General features: G+C 48.9%; 1 protein-coding gene and 1 long non-coding RNA gene across 11 annotated transcripts in view; one reads left to right on the forward strand and one right to left on the reverse strand.

Annotated features, from left to right (window-relative positions):
• The window catches only part of LOC107993719 (protein bric-a-brac 2-like), a 208,467-nt gene that overhangs the window by 102,116 nt on the left and 80,441 nt on the right, over nucleotides 1-25,910 (reverse strand). For 4 of the 10 annotated variants that reach the window (XM_062081978.1, XM_028669275.2, XM_028669274.2 and 1 more), the window contains exon 2: nucleotides 9,434-9,496. The exons of 4 other annotated variants lie outside the window; for them this stretch is intronic. In XM_062081978.1, coding sequence (XP_061937962.1) covers nucleotides 9,434-9,496 — 63 coding nt within the window. Of the gene's footprint in view, nucleotides 1-5,724; nucleotides 9,497-25,910 lie in introns of those variants that run through there. 2 more of the 10 variants (XM_062082150.1, XM_062082211.1) reach the window with 1 other exon arrangement.
• LOC133667284 (uncharacterized) lies at nucleotides 22,278-23,303 on the forward strand. Its single transcript, XR_009832634.1, has 2 exons — nucleotides 22,278-22,945; nucleotides 23,017-23,303. It is a non-coding gene; the product is annotated as an uncharacterized LOC133667284 (long non-coding RNA).

Here is a 25,910-nt window from a genome sequence, read left to right on the forward strand (position 1 = left end):
TTTCCTTTTCGTCCAAATCGTTGAAGAAAGAATAACGTACGCGTTTTATAAGAAAAAAAAGAAAAAAAAAGGAAACGTGTTCATCGGAGAGAGTACGTTTCACCCTTTTTCCCCGCAGAAAGAGAACGAAAGTCCCACTTTCTCGACCCGCGAGAAGAAGAAGAAGAAGAAGAAGAAGATAAAAAGAAAAAAGAGGGAGGAAGAGAGAGGGATACTTTCCGGCTGTCCGGTAAATATCGAATCAATTAGCATAACGTTTTGGGCCAGGCAAAAGGCAGTAATTGTTCGGATGTAAACCGATATCTGCTTCTCGCAGCGCATCACTGCAAATGCATTCTCCCATTCCCGCGAGTCTCTCCCATCCCATGCTCTCCTCCCTTTTCCGCGCCGCGCGCGCGACGAGGAGGAAGAGGGACGGGTATACGCGCGGTATCCAGTTGAGAATATTCCGTGGCAAAGGGGATTCTGCCGCCGCGGTGGAAAACACAACGAGCGCGTTCTCTGTCGCGCAACAGGGCCACCCTCTCGCCCCCTCCTCCCCCCGCGCCCCGGTTAAAACGGCCGAGTACTCGTGTTTAGATATCGTTAAACCGCATTTTCGACACTACCATTATGTAAAGCACGTGGTGGAGGCCGATAAGTCGAACAATGGGCGCGCGCGCGAACGGGACGGGTTACCGACTTTTCCACGCTTCGTTTCGAATTCCGATTTCCACTCTCTCTCTCCCTCTCTCTCTCTCTCTCTGTTCTCGATGGAAGGCAAAGCGAGTTCGATTAATATATTCTTTCCTCCTCTGTGATTTTGCGAATCTTGACCAAGATACGACGAATAAATTCGTTTCGAATTTCTCCCGTTTTAAAAAAAAGTAGACGGATGTTATTAGCAGGAGGATTTTTTAGATAGGTAATTATTATTATTATTATTATTATTATTATTATAAGGCGGAAAAGGAAACTTTCTATCGTTTCGTCGAAACGATTCCATAGCCGCGGATCCCCGTTAGCTCGGCCCCCCTCCGCCAGGAACAAAATAATACTTTTTACTACCGCGATCTTTACGATCCGTACTGTATCGAGTATAAAGAAGATAATAAAGGAAGACGCACGTGGATAATGGCTGGTATCATGCGCGTATTACTTGGTGCATTACCATTTTTATTGCCGACTTTTTTTTTTCTTTCTTTCTTTTACGATCTACTTCTCCCACGAGTTGGCGCGCATGCTTTCCCTCCTCCTCCCCTCCTCGATACGCGGATCGTCCGATCGCGGCCCTCGATCAAGGTCGAATTTATTTCACTTCTTTTTCTCCGCGCTTTTACGTGCGTACAACGATAGAGTTTATCCGTGAAAGTGTCGAATTTCAATCGAGCTCGGTCCCAGATCCCATTTCTCGATCAATTATACATATATATATATATAGATTCGTTTTTCGAAATCGTATATTGCTTTCCACCAAATATTCTCCCATCTACCTTATCTTTACATTCTATTCTCGAATAGACGACTTAGAAAAATTCAGAGGAGAAGGCGGATCATTATCGATCATTTATTATCTTGCCCGCGTAATTGGATGAAAAATTGGGGGATATCGCAACGTTGCGTTACGTTACGTTACGTTACGTCGTACGTTACGTCATTGCGTTACATTGCGAGACATCGGAGAGAAACACAAGCCACCTGTGTATATCCTCTCCTATATCTTATAATACGACACAACGCTATGACAGATGTAAAATAAAAAGGAAAAAAAATGGGGGGAAAGAAAGAAAAAAACGAACGAACGTAACGTTGTTAATAACATGGGCAATAATCCAGCCTAAAGCGAGCAAATATTAAAAACGGTAAAACAACACGCGTCGTAAGTGTAAGCGTACCTGCATACACACACTTTCCTCTTCGCAAAGATCCTCTTTCGTTCCATTATTCTAACGTCATCGAGTACTCGAGAGTGGCTCGTTTCCGCGCAGAGAGAGAGAGAGAGAGAGAGAGAGACTTCGACCGGATTTTCTCGTTTCAAGGTGCCGGCACGCGCGCAGAACTCGTTTGACGCGTGGAATCATTGGAACGTTAACGCGCGGCCAATCATCCTTATCATCGTGTTACGACGTAATTACCGTGTCGTAATGGGGAACGTTTGTCGCTTTCGATTTCGTACGTTGACCTGGAACGCTTTATTAATCGGCTCGCGGATATCTTTTTTTTAGAAAGAGAGAGAGAGGGGAAGAAGAAAAGAAAAGAAACGTCATCGAGAGCGAGTCGCCGGTTCGTTAAACACCCTCCCTCCCCCCTCCCTTACTTCAATCGATAATAATTCATCGAGATACACTGTAAATTCGATCCGATCGAGAAGGAGGGGGGAAAAAAGGACGGGATTTTCACTTATACATCGTACAATTCTGGATGCTCTGGAAAGGAAATCCAGCAGAATCCATCATACGCGCAAGACGCTCTCGCTCTTAGAGAGAAGAAAAAAGACGGAATAACTGCTCTTTCCCCTTCCTTCTTTTCGGAATAATTCAAACGAATTCAGCGGCTTTTTTCAAAGCTTGCTCCCCGAGTCATTAGTACGCGCAAAAGGACGATGGAAGGAAACGAAGCGCAAGGGGGTGATATCCCGACCTCTCCCTATTCCCGATATAAATTGTGGCAGAATCGCGCGGACTCGTTACAAGTATAGTAACGATAAATCAGGCGTATCGACGTGGTGCATAGAATTGCAAATGAGACGCTGCCATCTTTAAAATAAAAAGTTATAACTACGAGCGAGCGCGGTGGCGGCGGCGGACACGCTCGTAAGTTTCGACTACGGTACGCGTCTAAGCGTGTATATGGAAGAGTACGCGGTAGGCGTGCGCGCACGTCCATGAACGCGTTCGAGAGAAAAGATATATATATAAATATATATATATATATATATAAAAAGAGAGAGAGAGAGAGAGAAGAAAGCACAGGGCGCACGAGGAGGAGAGAGAAAGACGGAGGGAGCGTGAGTGTGCGGGTAATACATACGTTCCCCGGACAAGCAAGGAGAAAGAACTTAAAATGAATAATGTATCGTATATTTAATTCTATATATAAGTACCCGCTCGCGCAGCCACGCACACACATTCGAGGCAGGGACGAAGACGTAGGTGTCCCTCCGTTGTCTCTCTCTCTCTCTCTCTCTCTCGCCTCCTCCTGTGCGCACACAGGGGTGCGTTGTCTTTCTTCCCCTCTTTCTTTCTTACTTACTTAGGCGGGTATAAGCGGGTATAGGAGACGCGAGGGGCATGTATTTCTCCTTTTTCTCCCCGGGACGAGAAGGACGAGAGGAGCGAATATTTCCCGAGCGGGGAAAACGGAATCGAGTGACTTTGCCGATCGGCCGGCCGGAATACGGATACGAAAATATTTTATCCCGGGGCGCGGAGAGAAATAACAGGCTGGTGGAGAATAACTATCATTAAATTATTATCGATCGATAAGCGCCTCGTTATTGCCGAGGACCGGATGAAGTTCCTTCGAACGGTGGAAAAAAAAAAAAAAAAGAGAAAAGAAAACGACTCCCCTCCTCCTCTTTTACTTGCCGGAAAATTATTATCCTCGTTAAGACCTCGTTGCTCCGATCTTTGCCCGTCAACGACAAGCCGATCTTTAATTAGACTTCTCGAATTCGATCGACAACACCAGCTCGGGTCCGGCCGAAACGACGACGACGACGCGCGGTCTCAACCACCGACCAATCCCCGAGTTTGAACGACGCGTAACACCTCGTTCTCTCCTTCCTCCTTCTCTCTCTTACCTCCACACGCCACCTCCAACTCGACCACCACCTCCTCTCCTCCCGCGCTTTCTTTCTCTCTCTCTCTCTCTCTCGATCTCACGACTCGGCCGTCACGACTTACGTACGTATAATCGACACCACTGTTGGATCGACCATAGTTACCGCAACGAAACGCTATATAACATTTGTTAATAATGCCGCATGGTTCGACGTTTTACGACCGTACCGGCCATTTTCTCGCGCGATATTTTTACCATTACTAGACCAGAAACAAACGGGGACGCGTGCTCCGGCGATCGCCTTACGACTGGGGCGGGGAGGGAGGAAGGGAGAGGGGGGAGAATACGTCGAGGCCGTGCTCGTCGCGGGGCGAAAGAAATTCGAGACGAGCGGCGGTGGAGGAAAGAATAATCGCGGATGAAGCGGAGAATGAGAACCGCTTTTATTTTATTCGATAGAGGGAAGCGTGTGTGTTGTCGTCTCGAGCGTGTGGCTCGGCCTCTGCCGCGTGACGTAACAATATAAATACATGGCCCCGGCGCATTAACAAATTCCTTTTAATCTTATCGTTTACAATAAATATTGATACGATACTTTGGCCGCGCTATCGCCTCCTACGCGCGGCGATACTTACACGTAAAATATAATAATATAATTCGTCTAATCTGCCAGCGTCTGGAGAGAGGCGGGAGAGCGGCCATGAATCGAGCGCGATCGGCCTTATCTCGGCGAAATAACTGCGCAATTAGCCGGCCGCGCCGATGCCTTCCTTCCTTCCCGAAACTTAACCCGAACGAATTCGCTCCAGCATCATCTCTTCTTCTCGGCAACCAGCCAATAACTCGCCCCCTCTCGTGCCGATCACCGATTCTCCTTGTTGCGCGAGGAGAGGTTCGTTCGATCGCATTCAGCAAACCGTACTCTTTCAAACCGTCTCATTATCCGTCGAAGCAAAAATTATTTGCCACGACATGGCAATTACATTCGAGGAGAACACATAGGCGGCGACCGGTGAGCGCCGAGTCACCTTGACGGATATTTCTTTTCCCCCGCTCGCGACGAGCGATCGAGCGGCGACCAGCGAAACGAAAATTAGAGAGAAAGAATAAAAATATATATATATATAAATAATTGAATAAAAATCTCAGAAATTGGAATGGAAAGGAAAGAGAGAGAGAGAGAGGGGGAGAGAAAGAGAGGAACTACGAATGGAAGAAATCGAGCAAAGAAATCGGAGAAAAGTGAAGAGAGAGAGAGAGAGAGAGAGAGGAGAGAGGTTTTAGTCGCGGCGGTAGGTTGGTTGAGCGCCGCTGCATTAATAATATACGATACCCGTAATGGCATCGGGCGCGTATACGAACGTATATATTGTATAATAACTTCCAAGGCCTTATAAACGTTTATTATTTACCGCGTAACGTAATGGCAAACGGGTCCCCACTTCTCAGGCGGCCGTTATTAAAAATAATATTGTAACGTTCATGCGCGAGCTTCCTCCCCCTCCCTCCCTCCCACCCACTCCCTCCCCTCCCTCGCCATCTCGCACGAAAATTATTGCCTGCCGGATTTTCGACGGGAGAGTAAATTGGCCGCGAGTTAGATGGCCCGCGGATTCGAGGGACGCAGAAACGCGATCGAGAACCGGAAACGAACGACCGACCGACCGACCGACCCACTACTACTACTACTGCTGCTGCTATTACTGCCTCTTCCTTTCTCAAGCCAAGGGTACTCAAGGACGACGGTGGATTGGTGGAAATCCAGTCGAAAGATTTGATCGCGCGGGGTTTCCATTTATCTCGTTATACATATATTATTACGAAGATAATATTCGTGAATGAAAAGTAAGAAGAAGAATCTGTAAAAGTGGTCGAAACGAGACACAGGTTGGAGGCGTAAAAGGAAAAAGTATTTACGCGTTATATTCTTATTTTCGTTTTCGTAATATCGACTTCTTTTCCTTTTTCTTTTTTTTTTCTTATACACGTTATATCGGCACAAACGGTGGAAAATATACTTGGATAATGTAATTAATTAACGCGCAAATGATGCAATATATATATATATATATACACAATTGGTGTGCGGATATTTTTTCTTCTTTGCAATTAACTCTCATAATCTCTCTTTGAAATCTTCCGATTCTAAATCCTTAAATACCGCCGTTTGTTCTCGCCGTTCCAGTTGTCCTCTTTTGGATTTCTTTCTCTTCTTCTTCCTCCTCTCCTTTTCCTTTTTCTCTCTTCGAAATCATCGATTCGTCAAATCGCAATCGACCGCGAATTTATATTTCAACCGTAATTCTGGAATTCTTTTATTAGATACCGCCAGATATTCGTTCCGGAAACTGGGTTTCAATCGAATCTACCGAATCAAAAATTCAAAACGATCGATCTTTACGTATTTTTTTCTCTTCTTTCCTCCTCTCTCTCCATCGCACACGCGTAATTTATCCTCGCCACTTAAGCATTAAGTCAAGCATCCTCGCGATGCGTCTCTCCCCTCCTCCCCCATCTACCGAATAAACCGAACAAGATGCACGCTTCTTCCACCATACTACGGACTCCGTTTTTCGCTTTTCGTTTTTCTCGAAGATCTCTCTCTCTCTCAACAATCTTTCCCCCCCGGCGAACGTGATCGCGCCCCCCACGAATTGAAAAGGAGAGGCGTTGCGCGAAGGTCGACGAGAAAACGCGTTGCATTCCATCAATATCGGTTTGAATCGGAAAACCGCTTAGAGAAATCGCGTCGAATCGTCGCGGGACGAGAGAGAGGATTGTGCAACGCGATTCGAATATTATTGTTTACTTTTGCTCTCCCGCGCGACGACGGAGGAAACACAGTTTGCCACGATTCGAAACGTCAAGGCGTTGGCAAAGGAAGACACGAGGGGGAGAGGAGGGAAAAAAAATGGTCCCGAGCGATACCGATTTTTATGGTCGAAGTTCGATCGGTGAGAGACAGAGACAGAGATTCCTCCCCCCTCCTCCAATTCGAGGCGAGGCTTCGAGTTGGCTCGTCCTCGTCGTAGTGGCGGATAGCGAACGTTTGATTTGCAGGAATCAATAAAAATCCGCGAGATAAAAAACCGGGGATGGGGGGAGGGGAGGGGAAAAAAAAAAAAAAAAGGAAAGGAAAAAAAAAATGGTTCGCAGTCGTGGCCAACCGGAAAGTAGAGATCGAGGAGAGGGGGAGAGGGAGGGAGGGAGGGAGGGAGGGAGAACGATGTGGCAAGTGGTGGAGGATGAGGAACAGGACGAGCAGGGATAATCTGATTTTCAGCAACTTTATACGTTGCGCTTCGATTAAAATCCAGCCACCGTGCAGGGCCAATACAGTTACGCCGCTTGTGCCCTCCTCCCCTCCCACGCCGCGCCACGGTGCACCTGCACCACCTTTCCTCCACCTTCTCCCCCTCGATAATATCCTTTGCTAACCCGCTCCTCCACTTCTATCCACTTTGAGGCGTCTAATATACCACCGCGGGTCTCCGCAGAACGACGATTGTTTTGTTCGGGGAAATGGAATACAGTGGTCCACGATTGCGATTCACGATTTGTATTCGTTGGCAAATGCGAACGAGCTTTTACGAGCTCTCTGGTCAATGAACAGAGAACAATGCCCGTTTACGAGTGTACCGTGTCTTTAGTTAAAATTAGCGTTTCGAGTCACTTATACGCACAGACCGTACCAACTACGAATTTTTATCTTCGATTCCCGCCCCTCCCCTTTCCCCCGATAAAGCGCGCCAAACTCCCCATCGATTCGTAATGAGAGAGAGGGAGAGAGAGAGAGAGAGAAGAGGATTTTCTGAAAAACAAACGGTACTTAAATACCCGTTGCGAAATCCGTATCCTTAATCCTAAACGGTAACACACCGTCGACCTGACCGCTTCTCGCAGAAACGCTGTTCACGCTCCCGCGAGCACAGTTTACAAACAAGCAACGCGAGCGAGTATTTGGTTCGTGCCAACGTTTTCCTTCCATTTATTATTTCCTTCGTCGTTAGAGGGAGATCTAATTTCTAAGCGGTAAAAAGAAGAAGAAAAAAAAAAAGAAGAAGAAAGAAAAAGAAGAGAGAAAAAGCCTCCACCAATTGTCTAAATCGTCCTCGTCAATTGGCCGTGCGCGATTACGCGGGTAACTCGAGACGATCGCGTACCGATAAGAAAAAGCGTGAAAACACGATCCCGAGACGCTTAACCACGCGACTCCGATAGCCGTGCGCGAGAGAAAAAGCCGGCGGGCACTCGAAGACAAAGACCGAGAGAGCGCGGTGGCCGAGGAGTGGAGGGTGGGAGGGCGAGGAGGACGCGGCGAGCGGGGACAGGGATCGCGGAGTGGGCGGAGTGGGGAAGGGGGAGGAGGGCGGAAGAAGGGGGCGAGAGAGCGCGAGGGAGCCGAAGACGAGGAAGAAGAAATGCCTGAGCAACGAAGTACTACGTACGCGCGTTATTGAAACGCAAATCACGTTGCGCAACTCGCTGCCGTAGCGGGCCCGATCGGAATGTCTTGCATTAATAAAATATGAAGTATAAAAAGTTATTAAAAAGAATAACGAGGAATTTAATGTTTATTCATATATACGAGAGAGAGAGAGAGAAAGGATACGGGACGGATAGGATGATTGTAACGATGGGGCGCGATTTTTTTCCTTTCCCTTTTGTTAAACGATCGGCGAGAGAGAGAACTATTCCGGCCTGATGAATAAGTATACAAATATTTTAGATGTAAGTGATTGGTAATTAATGTTGTGATGTCATGGAAATAAATAGGTAGGCGTCTGTAATTATTGCCGAGAATATATATAATTTTTTTCTACTTCTTTTCTTTTTTCTTTTTTTTTTTTCTCTCTTTTTCTTCTTCGCCTTTTCAATAATCGTAAAATAGGAAACGTTGATGGCTCGTTTTGATAGATTCGATAGTTGTAGCGTTAAAAATTGTAAATAGTCGTGTTTCCGTAAACGGTTGTAAAAATTATTTAACGGCAGCCCGATAGTCTCGCTCGACAGAAAGAGATAACCACCTTGAGATCAGTCAATCGTGTCAAAATTCTCTTTCCCAGGAATTTAAGCGTTAATTAGCGTTTGGAAAAAAAATTCAACTTGTACACAATATCGAGTTTTCCTTCCCATTTTTCTTTCTATTAAAAATATCGTTATATCGTTTCACCAACGATGAAAATAAAGCCGAACACGAGCGTCGTAGTCAAGGTAATTACAAATTACCTTTAAATTACAATAATAACAATCTCGCTGTGATACGTATCTTATTTCCCGATATTATTACAGACAGAGATTTTGTATATTTATAATTCGAAATTTCAGCGTGATAGTTTCTCGTTCCTCTTCCCCCCTTTTTTTCTTGAGCGTGCGTGTTATCCCATTGTCACATTGGAAAATTATAACGATCGTCTTCCTTATTGATCTTTCACAATCCGGGGAACAAGGAGGAGATCGATCATCGTATCGAAACCCAAAAAAAATTTCTGCTTATAGAAAATCCCTCCCTCGATGTATCAATTAAATTCTCAACGAACGATTCGAAAACTCTAACTCCCTCCTCCTCCTCCTCGCATCCTCGAACGTTGGAACGATCGGTAATTTCGTTTGGAGATTCGCGGGAGTGTCGGTCGGGGAACGTAGGGTCGTTGAAACGATTAACACTCACGTGAGACCGGTCGGCCGACGCCTCGTTCACGCCGAAGAAGACATTCCATTGTAGCGTACTCACCTGTAACAGAAAGCAGCGAAAGATTATCGATCGATTATCGATTAACAGGCCGAATAATCGGTGTGCGCGCGTTAGTAAGTTGGTAAATGTGGGAACGGAACTACGTTGTCTATATAGTTTCGCCTACGCGCGCATAAACGGTGGACAGCGGTGCTCGGCCTCGAGGCGAATATACGTATATAATATTGCGCAGAAAATAATAAATTACGGTGAAACGCGAACGAGCGTAAATATGTATTAAAGCAATTATGTATTACACGTGCTGGATTTCTCAACAGCGTGCAATCATCGTGGATATATAATATATATATATATTTATAGTTGAAATCGTTCTGAGCCCTCGAAATCCGCGTACAAGTTTTCCCTTTCTTTTCCATTCGCACGAGTTTCCTTCGTCCGTCTCTGTACTTTCAATTCTTGACTCGATCGGGGAATCGAGAATTCGAAAGAATCGAATCGCTTCTTTTGCCGTCGATCGAAAAAAAATTGACGAGGACGAGAGGAAGAGAGATCGTGGGATTGAAGCCCAGGAGGAGGATCGTTTCGAAGAATGAAATGGAAAGAAATGGACGAGGGAAGCGCGTCTTTGGTCGGAGGCGGCGATTAATCGGCGAAAAATTGACGTCGAACCAGATCGTAAATTATCGGACGATCCTTGGCGCCAGAGATTATTTATAGTTAGCCTCGAAGAAGTAGTATCGTGCACCGATTCGAGAAAGAAAATTCCGTGAATACTCTCGGCGAATACTCTGAATTAATAACGATATTGTCGATATTTCACCTGTAAACCTGTTGACCATCCAATTTGACAGAGGTATCCAGCTTTTTACCAATTCTTCTTCTGAAACAATCTTCACGATTTTTCTAGAATAACAATCGGGACATATATATATATCACGCTCGTATCAACGATATTTTATGAATCATCTTGATTATTCCATACGACGTATAATTATAATAAAGAATTTTGTATTCAACGTACGTAATTTGCAAGTTAATATTATTAATTAGTTTACTTTGTGGAACGATTCAAGATATCCGAGAAAGAAACGCACATCCATTCTTCAAGTTAAAAGGAAACCGTATGTCCCGATATTGACGATATTAAAAAAAGGAGGATATTTTTTTTCAGATATCAGATTTCGTCCGATTCCGAAACGGTTTACCGAGAAGAATCGAAATTTTTCGAGAGGCGGAGAGGGGGGAAAAATCGAAAGGTTTTTTCGAAAACGAAACGAGAAAAAAAAAAAATTGAAACAATCCATCGAGCAACGCGGTAGACGACGAAACAGGGGGTAAGTGCAGGGAGCGACGAGCCTATCGAAGTGCGATTAAAATATAAAATGGGTTTCGAGGATTCGGACGGTGTTACGCACCGTTTCAATTATTGTCGCCCGGCAACTACACGCAATTTTTGTTGCACGTCCGATCGCGGCTTTTCGTCCATCTCCGCCCCCGCTCGACCCGGCGGAGAGAGCGTCTCCTCGCTCCTACTATCTCTCGAATTTTTTTTTCCTTTTTTTTTTTCGGCAGCGAGCGCAGATTTTTCCGCCTTTTTTACCAGAGCCACAAAACGACGCAAAAATCCGATACCGTTTTGCGGAGGCCGGATTAGCGGCAGATCGCGCTACCGATTTGCCGCGCAGCAAACCCTCCTCCTCCTCCTCCTCTCCACCAGCCTCGATGAAAAAATATTTGATTTTTCGTCTCTTTTTTTTTCCTTCCCTATTTCCCCCGATTCGATTTCCGAATGGAGGAAAAATCCTCAAGATCCTGAACGATCTATCCTCTCGCCTCGCAATCGAGAAAACCGATCGAGTGTAGCGACGAATTACTTGCAAGGCAAATTGTTGGCCGTCGTAGAAGAAACAAAGTATCCTTCGGAGAGAAATCTATACACGATAAGCAGCTGGTTATTTATATTTTAACGTATCGATTTTAAAATACCAGGATATAAGTCTAAACATTAGGGACAGGCTTGAATTATACACGAACACTGTGTGTGTATGCATACGATCGAACACAAGATTACGTGTGACTACTGCAAGTGGAATGAATTTGTTTAATTTGATTCGATTTGAAAAATACGGGGGGGGGATCCATCCCTGCGAGCGATCGAGAATTCGAATTCCACGCTCCGACTGTTGTCGAAAAACAACAGGGGGGGAGGGGAGGGTGGAGGACGCGTTTAAAAGGACGTTTAAAAGGAGCGAGAAGAAGGGAGAGAGAGACCTCCTCCTCGTGGCACGGATTCTCTCGATTCCTCGGCCGGTGTCAAGTCGAAGAGGAGAGCGCCGTCTCGCGCACGCGATACCCGCGGCACTCGCGACAGAGATGGAAAGGGAAAGAAAGAAAGAGGAAGAGGAGGGGGAGGGGGATAGGGACGGCGAGGCTCGTCGAGGCGCGGAAAGAATCTCGAGCGAAAAGCTCACTCGAGATGCCGCGAAAACAATGTCGAGGGTGGCCTGAGATATACCTAATTGTTGAGAGTACAGCCGGCGTGGAAGGAGAGGAGAGAGAGAGAGAGGGAGAGAAAAGAAGATGAAAAAAGGAGAAAAAGAGGGGAAAAAAAGGTGCCGGAGAAGAGGAAAGAGAAAGGCGGAAGAATGAAAATGACACCGACTTCTCTCGAGCCCTTCTTCTTCCCCCTCCCCCTCCCCCTCCGTTTTAACTCTCCTCGTTCCACGCGTTCCACAACCTCCGCACTCGTCTCGCCGACGATGCCGCCACCCTCCCCTCCCCCTATCCCGGTCCGTCTTCGCCCCAGCCCCCGCCACCTTGCCGGCACACTTGCTTTTTATCGACGGCGTACTTTAACCCTCGAGCCGCGCCAGTGGGTTGGGGTGTCGGTGGTGTCGGTGGTGGCGGCGGTGGAAGGAGGAGGAGAGGAAGGGCGCGAGACGGTGGTGGAACGACGGTGGTTGGGGGACGAGGGAGAATCGCGCGCGAGAGAGGGAGAGAGAGACAAGGAGAAAAGAGGAAGAGGAGGACACGCAGGCAGGACGGTTGCCGGCTGCTGGTCGAGGGTGTACGGCCGGGGCATTAAACCCATTTAAATATAACCAATACCAGGGTGTGCCTCTTCCACCCCTCGGTTATGGATGATTTTTACCGTTCATTTGAATATAACCCGTAAGCCGCATCGGCGGACGAACACGCGCCCCCCCTCCCTCTCCTCTTTATCCCAGTTATCGCCGCGATAACTCGCGTCTCCAACCGTTTTCCTTCTCGTTCTCGTTTCCTTTTCGTATATACATTCGCGAATACACGCACAAGCATACGCGTACAAGCACACCACCAGCGGATCAGTAGCGCGGCTCGAACGAGCGGAAGAAGAAGGTCGGGCGCAACACACGGTCGAGAGATATATATACGGTGGAGGATAGAGGCGCGAGGGAGAGAGAGAGAGAGAGAAGGCACGCAGAGAGAAAGCCAATGGTACTCGACGACGAGGCACGGTACCACAGTGGCCGTGGCCGTGGCACCGCGTACGGCCACACAGCTGCGCCGTTGCAGCTTGCGCTATCTTGGCCGCATCATCTTCGCCTACGACGTACGCGCGAGGGGGGACGCCGTTCCCCCGGCGATAATTTCGCGAGATAGAGGAGCCACCGGCGATCATCGGTGGCCCGGGAGGAAAAAACGCGTGTACGTACGTATCATGAGCGTGGAAAAAGTGGACGTACGAGCCACGACGATGCGTGCGCGCGCGAGTACGAGTGGAGTGCAAATATCGGCCGACCGATAATGCGAGGTCGATTCTCTCTCCCATACCGCGTCTTGCCTGTTCAAACCACTCGACCGCTCGCCGTTCCCTACGTTGGCGTTACTTCCAATCGAGGAGTCATGGAATCGAGGAACGGCTCGAAATTGGAGCGAAAACTCCACGATCTACGTGGGTGTGTGTGTGCGTTGCCTCGTACCCGGAAGGAAGGAAGGAAGGAAGTAAAACCTGGTTAACGGTGGACCATCGTTCTCACCAAGATACGTCCTCTCTTCCCCCCTCCCTTTTTTTGTCTCTCCGTTTCACCGACAGGGGGACTCCCCCTCCGAGTATTATCCTTCTCTCGAGAGAAACCCCCCTCTCTCTCTCTCTCTTATCCTGTCCTGGCGAGGCCTGGTGGAGAAAAAGCGTTTTCCATCGCGGTTGGAACGAAATTATGGAGCCGGAACTGCGCGAAGCAAGGAAAAACAAAGAGGAGGAAAAATCCAGCTCCGGTCCAAACGCGCGCCGAAGGATCGAACGCGACGAAAGTTTTTCCACTCTTTCTCTTTCCCTTTTGTCCGAGTCGGACCCGCCACCTCCTCGTTATTACCCCAGTCGAGAGCTCACGTTTGCTCGCTCGGTTTTCTAATTAAGCGCCGCGAGAAGAAACGTCGCCCCGTTTAGATCGATATCGATCGCTCATTCGGTGCACCCATCCAATCGATGCTCTGCCGCTTCTCGCACCCGGTTTCTTGCTTCGTTCTTCATCTTCTTCAAAACGATTCTTGGAAACGATGGTTGGTCGAGAAGATGAATTTATTTCGTTTCGCGCGAAATATAGGGAATACATTGATGTATTCTCGATACGATCGTAAAGATAAGATTATTGGTCGAGATTACCTGTACAAATAAACCTCGTATAAGCATTATAAAAGTAATGGTAAAGGTGGGGGATTCCTATTTTTCCTCCTCCCTCCTCGTGTACCTGATAACATCGATATTGAATTCCAAGCGAATCGATAACGTGACGGAAAAATTCTACGATGACGGATTTAAAGATTTTTAGAGAATTAAACATCCACGCTGATCTTGTTCAGAAGCGGACGATATTATTCGCGGGTAAAATGATGACAGCCGAATTACGCGGAACAAAAATGTATGCAACAATAAAATTATATACGAAGCATCGTTTTATCGCTAGATCTCGTCGAGAAAGAGACTCATAATTCCACGAATCACTCGGCGAGAAAATTCTACGATAAGATCGCTTCGATCATCCTCCCTCCCCCGATACTCGAAAACAGAGGGAAAATCGAGGCTCTGGCGAGAATCGGCAAAACCGATCGTCGACCGAGCGGCGATAACTCTCGGCAAAGTGCACACAAGAGGGGGATTTCGAAAACTCGGGGAGAGAGAGAGAGAGAAAAAACGGTGGTCGACCCTCGCTTCGAATGAAATCGTAATCGTAACCGTAAACGTAAAGCCGAAATGATAAACGCAACGCGAACGGGAATACTTAATGGCGGCGGAAGAGAGGGGAGGGCGCGTTTATCGCTCGCGCGTATTCCGTGGCCGATAGGAGGAGGGCCGCTATCGTTTCGGCCCTCCACACTAGGCTAGAGAGAGGATCGTATTTATCATACGAGGCTCGATCCATACATACGTGTTCGACATCGGATCGATCATCGGGCGATGGATAGATATAACACCGGCGAAGCTGGAATCGTCACTTTAATTGGCCGTCCCTCACCGACCGATTTTAACGACCGAACCACCCCTTCCTCCCCTCCATCGTTTATCCTCGATTTCGTTCGTCCCCGCCTCCCCGATCTTCGTCGTCGCCTACACGCGTGTATATATATATACATATATATACACAAGTAAGTGTAGAAAATGGGATTTCCTTTTTTTTCTATCTTCTCTTTCGTTCATCGACGACGGTCGTTAAATACCGACCGACGGAAGTATTCGACCGGTGTTTTCACAAGAACGTGTGGACAAAAGGAGGGAAAGCGTCGGACACGAGGAGGAGAGGAAGCAGGTTTTTTTCTGGCCGGGTGCGCAGACGAGCAGCAACCGGAGGAGATCGGATCGTTTCCCGGAATCGATAACGCCCCCGAGTCATTCGACAGTCATCATCAACGGAACGAAGGGGGCCACCACCCCCTGTTAGCCGCCAACCCTCGTCGTGCGTCATCGTCCTCCTCGAGCTCATCCACAACAACCTCGTGATCGTTGTCGACTCGCGTTGGTCGCGGCCGCGTCATCGCTATTCGCCGTCGTCGCAGTCATCGTCATCAGGATCGTCGTTCGCCGAGGAGCGTAACCCGACGAGGGTTGGGCCGACGGAGCAGGGGAGTGGTGCCGTGTGGGTGAGCTCAGGGGGAGGAAGAACTACTAGGCGGGGATGGAGAGCGAGATGGGACGAGAGAGGAGGAGATGGGGGGGTTGCAGGGTTCGGTGGATCCCGGATTCTAGAGCCCTCGCCTCTCTCTCGCTTGGCAGGATGTAGGCGTATAACAATGACAAACCGTGAAACAATGCTGGGCGCCACTGGAAAAATTCCAAAAAACGCGAATAATAAAAATGAGAGCTCGCGTGTGCACCGCGTGTGTGAGACCCGCAATCGTGGTGGCGGCGGCGGCGGTGGCGGTGGCGGTGACGGCGCGATGCCGATGCGACGATGGTGGTGGTGGTGGTGGTGGTGCTGGTGGTGGTGGCGGCGGTGAGACAAAAAAATGGGTTGGGGAGAGGTAGGGGCGGGCGAAAGGGGGGGGGGGGGTGGAAAAAATGTAAAAGCCCCGACGCGCAGGGCGCTTCGTCGGAGACAATACGCGGCGATGAATGCCTATTATATTTATCTGTAACAGGCGTTCCATAAAGCAAATAACACAGAAGTGTAGCGAGGAAAAAATCGGGCTTTTTTTTCGACGCGGCGCAGTGCCGCGAGGGCTCGCTCGACGAGGGGAAAAAAAAAAAAAAAAAGGAGGGAAAAAAAAAGCAAGGGCGGAAAAGGGGACAAACGAAAATTCCAGTCCTATTCGAGGTCCGTCGATCCACTCTCCTCTCTCTCTCTCTCTGCTCTCTCGCGCTCCTCCTCCCCTTCGTTCCAAACCGTTCTTCTCTTCTCGCCGATCGCGCCCGCCAAGGATCCTCTTGCCAAAAGCGCCGCTTTTCACAGCGCCTCCTCTCCCTCCCCGAATGTAACAACGAATTGCTCGTTTCGCACCCCTCTCTCTCTCTCTCTCTCTCTCTCTTCTTCTTCTTCGACAAGCTAGACGACTCGAACGATATTGGTCGAGTGGATCGAACTTTTCGATTCGAGAGAACGAAAAGAAATGGGAAGGAGAAGAGAAAAATATGGAGGAGGAGAGGTTCTCTCTCTCGAGAGAGAGAAAGAGAGAATGTGTGCCGATAAACGTGATGACGCGATGAAGGGAAATTCCGTGAACGGAATATAACGCGGAAAAAGGGAGCGGGCAGAGCGGGTGGGGGAGAGGAGGGCGGTGGGAGAGAGAGAGAGAGAGAGAGAAGGAAAGGGCGAAGCGACGGTGTGTGCCAAAAACTATAACCTGTTGCACACGGCGTCACGAAGCCCGAAAAACGCCCCTAGCCTCCTCGTCCCTTCTACTCACCCCCTTAACCTTCCGCCCCTATGTCAAGCCCGAACTTTTCGCGGCACCGCGTTAAACCGAAGAATTTCTCCATGTCGGATACTCGATATCCCGATATTCCGCGATATCGAGCTATCAGCCGCCACCACGCTCGACCTGTGCTACACCACCGCCTCACCCCATCTCGTGCCTCGCGTTTCCTACTTTTTTACCGCCGCCCGATGCGTTCCCCGGGCAAAAAGTGGACGGCGAAAAAAGGTGGATATGAAAAAAGAAAGACAGAAAGGAAGGAAGAAAGGAGAGGCGTACCGTTGAAAGCGGGCCTACGGTGTTTTCGGTCGAAGCGATGGAATGATGATCGACGCGCCGGCGTCCGTGCCAAGATTCTCGTCCGAAAAAGAAAGAAATTATCGATAGAGGAGAAAGTTTGAGAGTAGAAAAAAAAATTTCTGCCTTTGATCTCTCCCTCTCTCCCTCTCTCTCCCAACTTTTCTCCTCTCCGTTACGTTTCAGAACGGGGACGAGTATATATTTTCCTCGTAAATCGGCCGCCTCCTCGATCGGATGGTATTCTTCTTGGCCGCTTCCTCTCTCGCGTTATCCCGTGGGTTCTTCTCCGCCGCCGGCGCCGCACACGGTGCACGCAGGCACGCAAGAAGCCAGCCAGCCAGCCAGCCAGCCAGCCAGCCAGCCAGCCAGCCAGCCAGCCATATTCACGTGTATTTTTATGAAATCATTGTTTTGAATGACAATACACCGGGATGAGCAGCGCACAATGACTGCATCGACGGAGAGATGAAGAGGAGCGGAGAAGAGAGAGCGGAGACGGAGGTGGATAAGCAGCAGAGGGGAGGGATAGGGTGGTACGCAAGAAATCCGGGGGAAGGGGAGGCTTATACACGCACGCACACGCGAGTATGCACGCGGTTGTCACGGACCGTCTCCTCTCCCCGATTCGTCCGTTTGTACGTCGGGTTTCTCGTACGGTTGGTACGTTCGTTCGGCTCTTTGTGATGACTGTCGATGAAACGATGACATATTTTTCCGGCTTTCACTCCCAGCGTGGCCCGCGGCTCTTCCATTCACGCTTCCTCGCCGCGCCTCGTCCCACCGTTCCTCGGCCGTGGCCGCGCGAGGATCCACGCACGGACGCACGCGCATTCTACCTTGCCTCGGGTGCAATATCACCAGGGTTCCTCCTCCTCCTTCATCCGCGGCTTTCCTCCCTCTTTCACCGTTGCTCGATATCTCTCCTCTCTCTCTCTCTCTTTCCACGTCTCGTTAAACCGTTCGACGGCTCTTCTTCCCTTTCATTTTTTCGAAGTAATCCGTTCTCGGCGATCCGATCGTTCTTCGTTCCTTCCGTGATTTTCCATCTTGGAATTATGCGCGAAAAAAGGGTAAATACGTGGATACACGAGTTTTCCTTCTCGATCGAAATACCTTCGATCGGAGAACCCCTTCGTTTATTTACGAGAGAGAGAGAGAGATAATTTTGTAGAAAAAAGGATACAACGAATAAGAATTTCATCTTATCGTAGAGAATAAAACTATTTCGAATACTCTCTGACGGGTTGTTCAAAACCCGATCGTACGTGTAATTTTTGTTAGAATAACGAAACGAAGTGGCACGAGGGGGGATAGCTTCGATGATAGCTTCGAACGAATTCCGAATTGACCCGAGGATCGTGGACGACCGCGCGTATAAATCGACACCGTTCGCTATCACGGGATCCCCGTAATCTAGAGCGAGAAGATTACGTCGCGTCGATTTTGCTCTCGGCGGAAAGAGCGATTCCCATCGTGTGTGTATATATGTATATATATATATATTTTTTATACACGATAAACGAAATAAAACGTCGATCTCGTAAAGCGGGTACAATAAAACGGACACGGGAAATCTGGCGGGTACGGTTGCACATTCACGGGATACAGTCTCTGCACGTACATCCGAGAATTATATGTCTGTCGCGTTTCTCTATGGGCGAGAGAGTGGCGGCGCTCTCGCAGCCTCTCGCAGCGCGTATTGTATGTCGATTTTTTATCGTCCCATTTATTTGTGCCGACCTTTATTAAACGATGAAAACTTTATTGCTAATTGCCGGGGGCGAAAGGGTTTTTATGGATGCTTGCCCGGCCGCGTTTTCATTTCGATTCCAGGAACATTCCGTTCGTAGGCTCTCGGCCGCCAGCGCCCCCCTCGCACCTCCCCTCCCCCCTTCCTCCCCTCCATCCCTCGACAATCGACCGATATTCGACCCCTATCGACGCGTCGATCTCGCTCCCGATGCACACCCTTTGCTCGATCGTGGCACACGAACGTGGCCGAGTATCGACGAACGGTGGCGAACGTTGCCGAATATCGACGAAGAATCACGAACGAGGCTATCGTCGAAAATGAACGGATACGTACATATATATGTATATATATATATAGAATGATTCTGGAGATGATTTCGAGGAAGAGAACGTGGAAGATTTTTGCTGGTGACGACGTTTCGTGTAAAAAATTTATCGAAAAAGATATACCCGTTCTTTCTATTTCGGACGAGAGTCTCAAAGTTGAATTTGAGTTAATAATTTGCGAAAAGTTAGGTTAGAAGGTTCGTGTATGTCCCCGTAACTCGTGCAATTTTCGCGTGGGGACGAAGGAATGCCTATTCGTCCGCTCGAATTTTCCTGTTTCCCGATCGGGAAAAGGCTCGAAGAAACGTCGTTAATTCGCGCGACGACGTAATCTCGAGGCGAGAGAGCGCCGCTGATAATTTAACGTCGTTTAATTCCGACGTCCGGCAAAGGGAGTTTAATTAAATGAAATCGTCAGAGAATTAATCGTTCGATCGGCTAATTCGACCCAATACCGTAGTAACGACGTTTCCATTAACGGGTGAAGAAATGGACCGACGGCCCGTAGTCGACGCGTAGTCTCTGCTTCGCGATTTTGTCTCCCCCCTCCCCGCTTGCTTCAAGGCCAGCTCCAAGTTTTTTCCAAGGCCCAACGATCTCCGCTCGTAATTCGATCATTCCGTCATTTCCATCGTTTTCATCATCGAATAAACCGTTCGACAAAACGTAGTACTTTGAAACGTACACGCACACGGAGAAACGAATTCTACTACTTTTCTCGTCCGACTCCCGTTTTAAAACGGACGTCATGATCCGTGATTGAAATGCCAAAGGTTCGACTGTCTGCGCGCATCGCTCTATTAGAATTAACCCTGCTCTGCTACGTTCCGCGGGCGGGGGCGGAGGGGGTGCATGGAACAGGCCGCCGCTCGCGGGCCAATTTCGAGGGCGGATGAAATTTACGACCGGTAATACGCGGGCGCGAGAAATATACGTGGAAAAATAATAATTGTAAAAAAGTTGGGTGATGCGCGCACTCGTCCGCTCGCCGTCCCGTAAATCAACGCAACAACACGGGTTCTTCGAGGGCAATTTCGACGCTTCTATTAATTCCTCCTTGTCCCTCGGTGCGCCGTTTACACACCACCCCCCTTATTCCCTGAACTCGGTCGTCCAGCTCGTCCGTTCGCCGATATTATTTCCGAAATATGATCGATCGGGAGCGATGATGGCGGGTCGTTGCTCGCACGCGTCCGTCGAAAAAATTTTTGACGTTGGTCAACTTGCGGTTTTCCCGGATAGTTTACCATCCCCCTCCCGAATTCAATGACAATTCCGCCGCGTTTTTCCTTTTTTCGCAATTCTTTCGAAGAGGATCGTTTCGAGGCGAAAAACTTGCCCATCCAATGCGCATAGGTTGCACAGGTGAGCGTTTTAATTGTGGTCGCATGGGTCGTTAGGGCCTTGGAATCCAAACGGGGAGGCAAAAGAAACGGTTTGGAAGAATGAAATACGGGGAACGTTGAACCCAATCAAGTGACTGTCATAAATTTCCATCAAGCCGTGCACCAGCAGCACCCCGGTCGCGGCGCTAATGGTCGATACAAAATTGCGTCTACCAGGATGAAGAAACGAGAGAAAGAGGCCTGCTGCCGAAGGAAGAAAGCACGAATCGGCATCGTTCGAGGCGCCCGTCGGTCCGTCTAAACTTCTACGCGCCATGAAGAATAATCTCCTCTATTTCGCACATTTCCCTACTCGAATCCCTGCATGATTCTCTTAAGATCTTAAGACACTCGCTACGATACGCGATCCAATACACTCTGTCCAATCTCGAAGAAATTCACTCTCTGAGTAACGAAAATCGTGGTTGGAACGGTGAGCAGGGATAAGAATTGGAAAGGCGGCCGTGAAAAAGACACTGCGTAAATCCTATCGCCAATTGTCGCCAGCCTCTCGAGCAAGTTCAAGTAAACTGAACTCACCGAGAAGAAAGAAGAAACGCGAAAGAAGGAGAAGAGGCGAAGGCTCGAAAAGAGCCGGCGAGGGTCGGTCCGCCGCCGGTGCGTGTATTTATATCCACGCGAGCGAGAATATTTCTATAGAAACGGTTATACACTCGTAGAACATATTGAAACGCGTCGTTGGGGGCAGATGCGTCCGATGATATATTAACGCCAACTGCGCGGCCCATATACGAGCCGTATACACACCGATCCACGTCCGCGCTCCACACGCACATATACAGGGAATAAATTATAGAATTATCGTTTTATCGCCGTGGCTCGTGTATATATATATATATATATATTTATATATATATATATTTTTGGTATATCGTGCGCCGGTTGCGAATTGTCGCGGCTTTCCCTCGAGGGTTAACCCTCTTCTCGCGCCCTCTCCTTCGCCGCCCAAGCTGCCGCTCATCCCTCGTCAACCCTTCCCCCACCTCGAATCTCCGTGCTTCCAACTAAATCGCCCCTCGCTCTCCCCTCCTCCTTTTTTTTATTTTTTTTTTATTTTCCATTCCCTCCGATGGAAACGCCTCCACCACCGCGTAGATAATAAATCGCCAAGGCGGCACGCCAAATTAATATCGTAAATTCGTTACGGACGCGATACCGCTTCCCGAAAGTAGCCTGGTGTGGGGATAGGGGGAGGAGGAGGAGGAGGTTAAAACATTCGCCACCGCGCGGTGTAATATTAAAAACAGGCGCGAAATGCGCGCCCGTGGAGGCCGGATGAAAAATAAGCACGGTAATATTCCGAGCCCCCCCCCTCCCCTTCCTATTCGTTCGCAATTAATTGTTTGCCGCGCGAGCAATCCCACTTCGCGGTACCGAATATAATTACCTACCTAAATCATCGCCCGATCGTGGAAATATCTACGGCGCGGAGGAGATCTGCGCGCGCTTTTTTCCCTCTCTCTCTTTCTCTCTCTTCCTCTCCCTCTTTCCGACCGATCAGAAAAGGTTTGGACGATAAACGCGGGATATCGGACGGGTTCTCTGGAGGAGCGGAGAGGGGGAGGAAAGAAGAGAGCTAGGAAGGAGAGGAGCGGCCGAGCGAGACAATTCCGAAAGATTTCAGGTGGAATTACGGACGGCCAAGTTTCCTCCTCCTTCTTTTGCTGCTGCTGCTGCTCGGTTAGCGTGGGCGGGGAAGATAGATTTACGCGCGATATAAATTTAAATAAGTCGTTATAAGTATAATTTGTTCGGTTGGCACCGCGACGGCTAGCGCGACGAGGCTCGTTAAAATATCTACGGCACGAATATATTTTAATAATTTGGAATACATTAAAGTTTATCGTCGTGGCCAGTGTCGAGTCGTTCCGCTTCTCGAGCGCGCGGCTCGCGCTCACCCCGAAACGTCGGGTGGCTCGAACCGTTGGGTGGGTTGGTCGATGGTGGATCGTGGGGAAACGTGCTCGCAGAAGACGAATATTCGGCGTCGAGGAGCGAAAGAAGAGAGAGAGAGAGAGAGAGAGAGAGAAAAAGAAGAAAAAGAAAAAGGGAGGAAATTTTTGGTCACGGAATTCGGTTCGTCGCCCGGGATGAATTATATCCCGCGATCGACAACGATGTTGCAGCGGGGAGAGGCGGCATCGCGATGATTTAAAGTCGCGAAATGGAACGAGTCGCGGAGTGGAGGGACGAGGAGATGGAGGTGGAGGAGGAGGAGGATCGACTAGGAAGCGAGAAGGAAGAAGGAAGACGGGGAACGGGGACAGAGACACAAAGACGCAGAAGCTTGTTCGACCGAAAAGTTTGCCTAACGGTAAAGCGATGAGTTAACATTAATATATTCCGTCGGAAAGTTTTTATAATATTCCCGGGCATTGTCTGCAGTGGAACAATAAAACCGCTGTTCCCGTTTACGACGGACGATTTTTCAACGAGTCGGAGAAACGAAGCGAGGCGAGGCGAGCCGAGACGAGCCGAGCCGAGACGAGCCGAGACGAGACGAGACGAGACGAGACGAGGTAAGAGGAGGCGCAGCCAAGGCAAGGCGACGCGACGCGACGCGACGCGACGCGGCAAGACGGAGGAGAGAATCGTGGAGGAGAGGATGGACGAACCGGGGGAAAGGAAGGAAGCGAGAGCTGCTCCATCTACGGTGATTAAGAAAAGAAAAAGGGGAAAAGTTCGGTTATAGGAATTTTCATCTGGAAACGAGAAAGAATCGAGGTTCGATTCGAAGCGTGGATAGAGGCGCGGCGGTAGCGGCTATGCCCGCCAGCAGAAAGAATTAAAAGTAAACACGCAGGCTCACGCGTTCCTCCGGGTTAGAGCAATTACGAGCCACGCCAGCTGCCGCGGAGTTTAAATTATAGAAATTACAAAACGCCCTCGCCCCTCCCTCCTCCTTCTTCTTCACCGCCGCCCCACTCTCTCTCGCTCTATCCTCTTTCGAAACTTGGTCTCCCCTCTCGTCACCCCGTAGGCCAACATTTCCCCTTTCCTCCTCTCTCCGTAAACCGGCAGTGTTTCGTTACTGCGTATCTTTTTCCGAGAAATTTCTTCCTCCATTTTCTCTATTTCTTTCACTTTTCACAAAAACGCGTAAATACGCAAAAGCGTACGCTCCTTCACGATACGATTAATTGAACGATGTTCGAGACGAGAGATGTATCAAGAGGAGGAGAGGTGGTGGCGGGAACGTAACGAGAGCGCGACGTGCGAGGGTTGGAGGATGGCAAGGGGGAGGATAAAAGGGGCCCGGTGGAGACAGGTGGAACGCCTCAAAGGAATATCTCTGGAAGATAGGAGTGCAGCGGGCGCAGGTTAAGTCAGGTTGCAGGTAACGCAACGAAATAACGCCGGTGGAATTCCTCGAGGCTGCCGCGCGGCTAATGCCATCGGCCCTCTTTGTCTCGCAGTGCCATCATTTTTCTCCGGTAATATATTTTATTGCTATCTCGGTCTTGCTCGCACCCACACCGCCGCCGCCAACGACCGCACCTCCACCTCCCCCTCTCCACCCCCGCTGGTATGCCACCACCACATCTCCACCATCGCCTCCGCGCTTTTGCGACCACCGGCTTCTCCTCCTTCACCTGCCTCTCCCCCGCCCCACCGTTCCACGGCTCGCTCGCGCGGCATCTACGAACACCTTCGCTCCAAACTCTCCACCACCACCACCACCACCACTACGCAGCGCGATTCCAAATACTCCCCTCGCCCTTCCTCCTCGCCTTTATTATACCTTCCCGTCCCTTTTCATCTCTCTCTCTCTATCTATCTCTCTGTCTGTCTCCCTCCCTCCCTCCGCCCCGCACAATTTTCTACTCCGTCCTACTCGTTCCGCGGCTAGCGTATTCCCACCACCGTCATGTATATATATATACATATATATATATATATGTATATATATATATATATCCGTCTCCTTCGCCAGAGTCTTCCGTTTCTTTTACCCGCACGCATAAACGTGCACGTATATACACGCGCGTATATATGTATATCGAATCTCGCCGAGTTCTCCCGTATCTTTCCCTTTCTCTTAGGTCTTCGCTCGATGTTTCGTGTCGTGTTCCACGGACGGTGGGACGAGGAGTGAGATCGTCGAGGAAGAGAGCGAGAGAGAGAAAGAGAGAGGGAGGGAGGGAGGAAACGGGAGAGAAGGACGAGGATAGCGGCCGCGCGGAGAGCGCGACGAGGAGACAGATATAATTGTATCTAAATTATAATATACAAATAATAACAGCCGAACCGGCAGTCCGACGCCAGGGTACAGTTGCTCGAGAAAGTTTTCTTCTTCTTCTTCTCCGTATCGCGGGATAAGATTCCTAATCGAGAGGACGATAGCCGGAGGAGAATCTAGGCGAATCGATGTTCGGCATCGATAATTCTATGCAACATAACACGATGAACGTGTGTATATTGGATTTATCGAGCAAGTAAAAAAGTAGAGTCGAAAGAAGGATTGGAATTTATCGCAGAGAAAATGTTAATACGATTTTTACCAATTTTTATCGAGTTTCGAGAAGCATCGAAGGGATACTGAATCACGAACGGTTTTTTAACTCGATTAACATTATTCTCGTTCGAATCGGACGACACCGTACCGCTTTCGGGTAATTAAACCTCGAGTATATAACGCTTTTGTTGCGCGACGTTCCTCCATAACCTAACTTCCGCGTTACGCGAGGCTTACCTTCGCGTCTAGTGACGTTTCGATGTAGCGAGAGTGTCTACTCCAACCTCTAAAGAAATCTTTCGAGAATTGTACGAATTGTTCACTCCTCGAGAAACGATAAAATCCGAGGGAAATATACAAAGAAGGAGACCAACGTCTTATTAGACTTGACGTCTAATACCGTCTAATACAGTAATTCGTCGAAAACTAGCAAATATGATTGGCTGCCGAATAGAACGATAGGGGGCTGAGGATTGGCTGGAATTCAAACCGAGGTCGCGTGACGATGCGACGTGCGCCGCACGTGCATCGCTCAAACGTCTCTATTTCGGCCGGGGCTCGTGGGTATGGGACAAAGAAACGTTCGTTCGTGCGCGCGCGATACTCGAATTTTCGACGGAAAGAGAGCAAAAAACACGAGGCTCGGACACGCGTTTTTCTTGCGTTACACTCGTCCCGCTGTATCCTGCCGTTGCAGAAGTACCGTCCGTTACCTATTTCTCTCTTCCCCTCTCTTCCCTTTCTCTCATTCGTCCACTCTCGCTTCCCCCCTCCCCTCCCCCTCTGTTCGTCCTTGTTCTCGGGTCTCGTGTCTCTTCCTTGA

Source organism: Apis cerana, linkage group LG1, assembly GCF_029169275.1.
Source record: "Apis cerana isolate GH-2021 linkage group LG1, AcerK_1.0, whole genome shotgun sequence".
NCBI lineage: Eukaryota > Metazoa > Arthropoda > Insecta > Hymenoptera > Apidae > Apis > Apis cerana.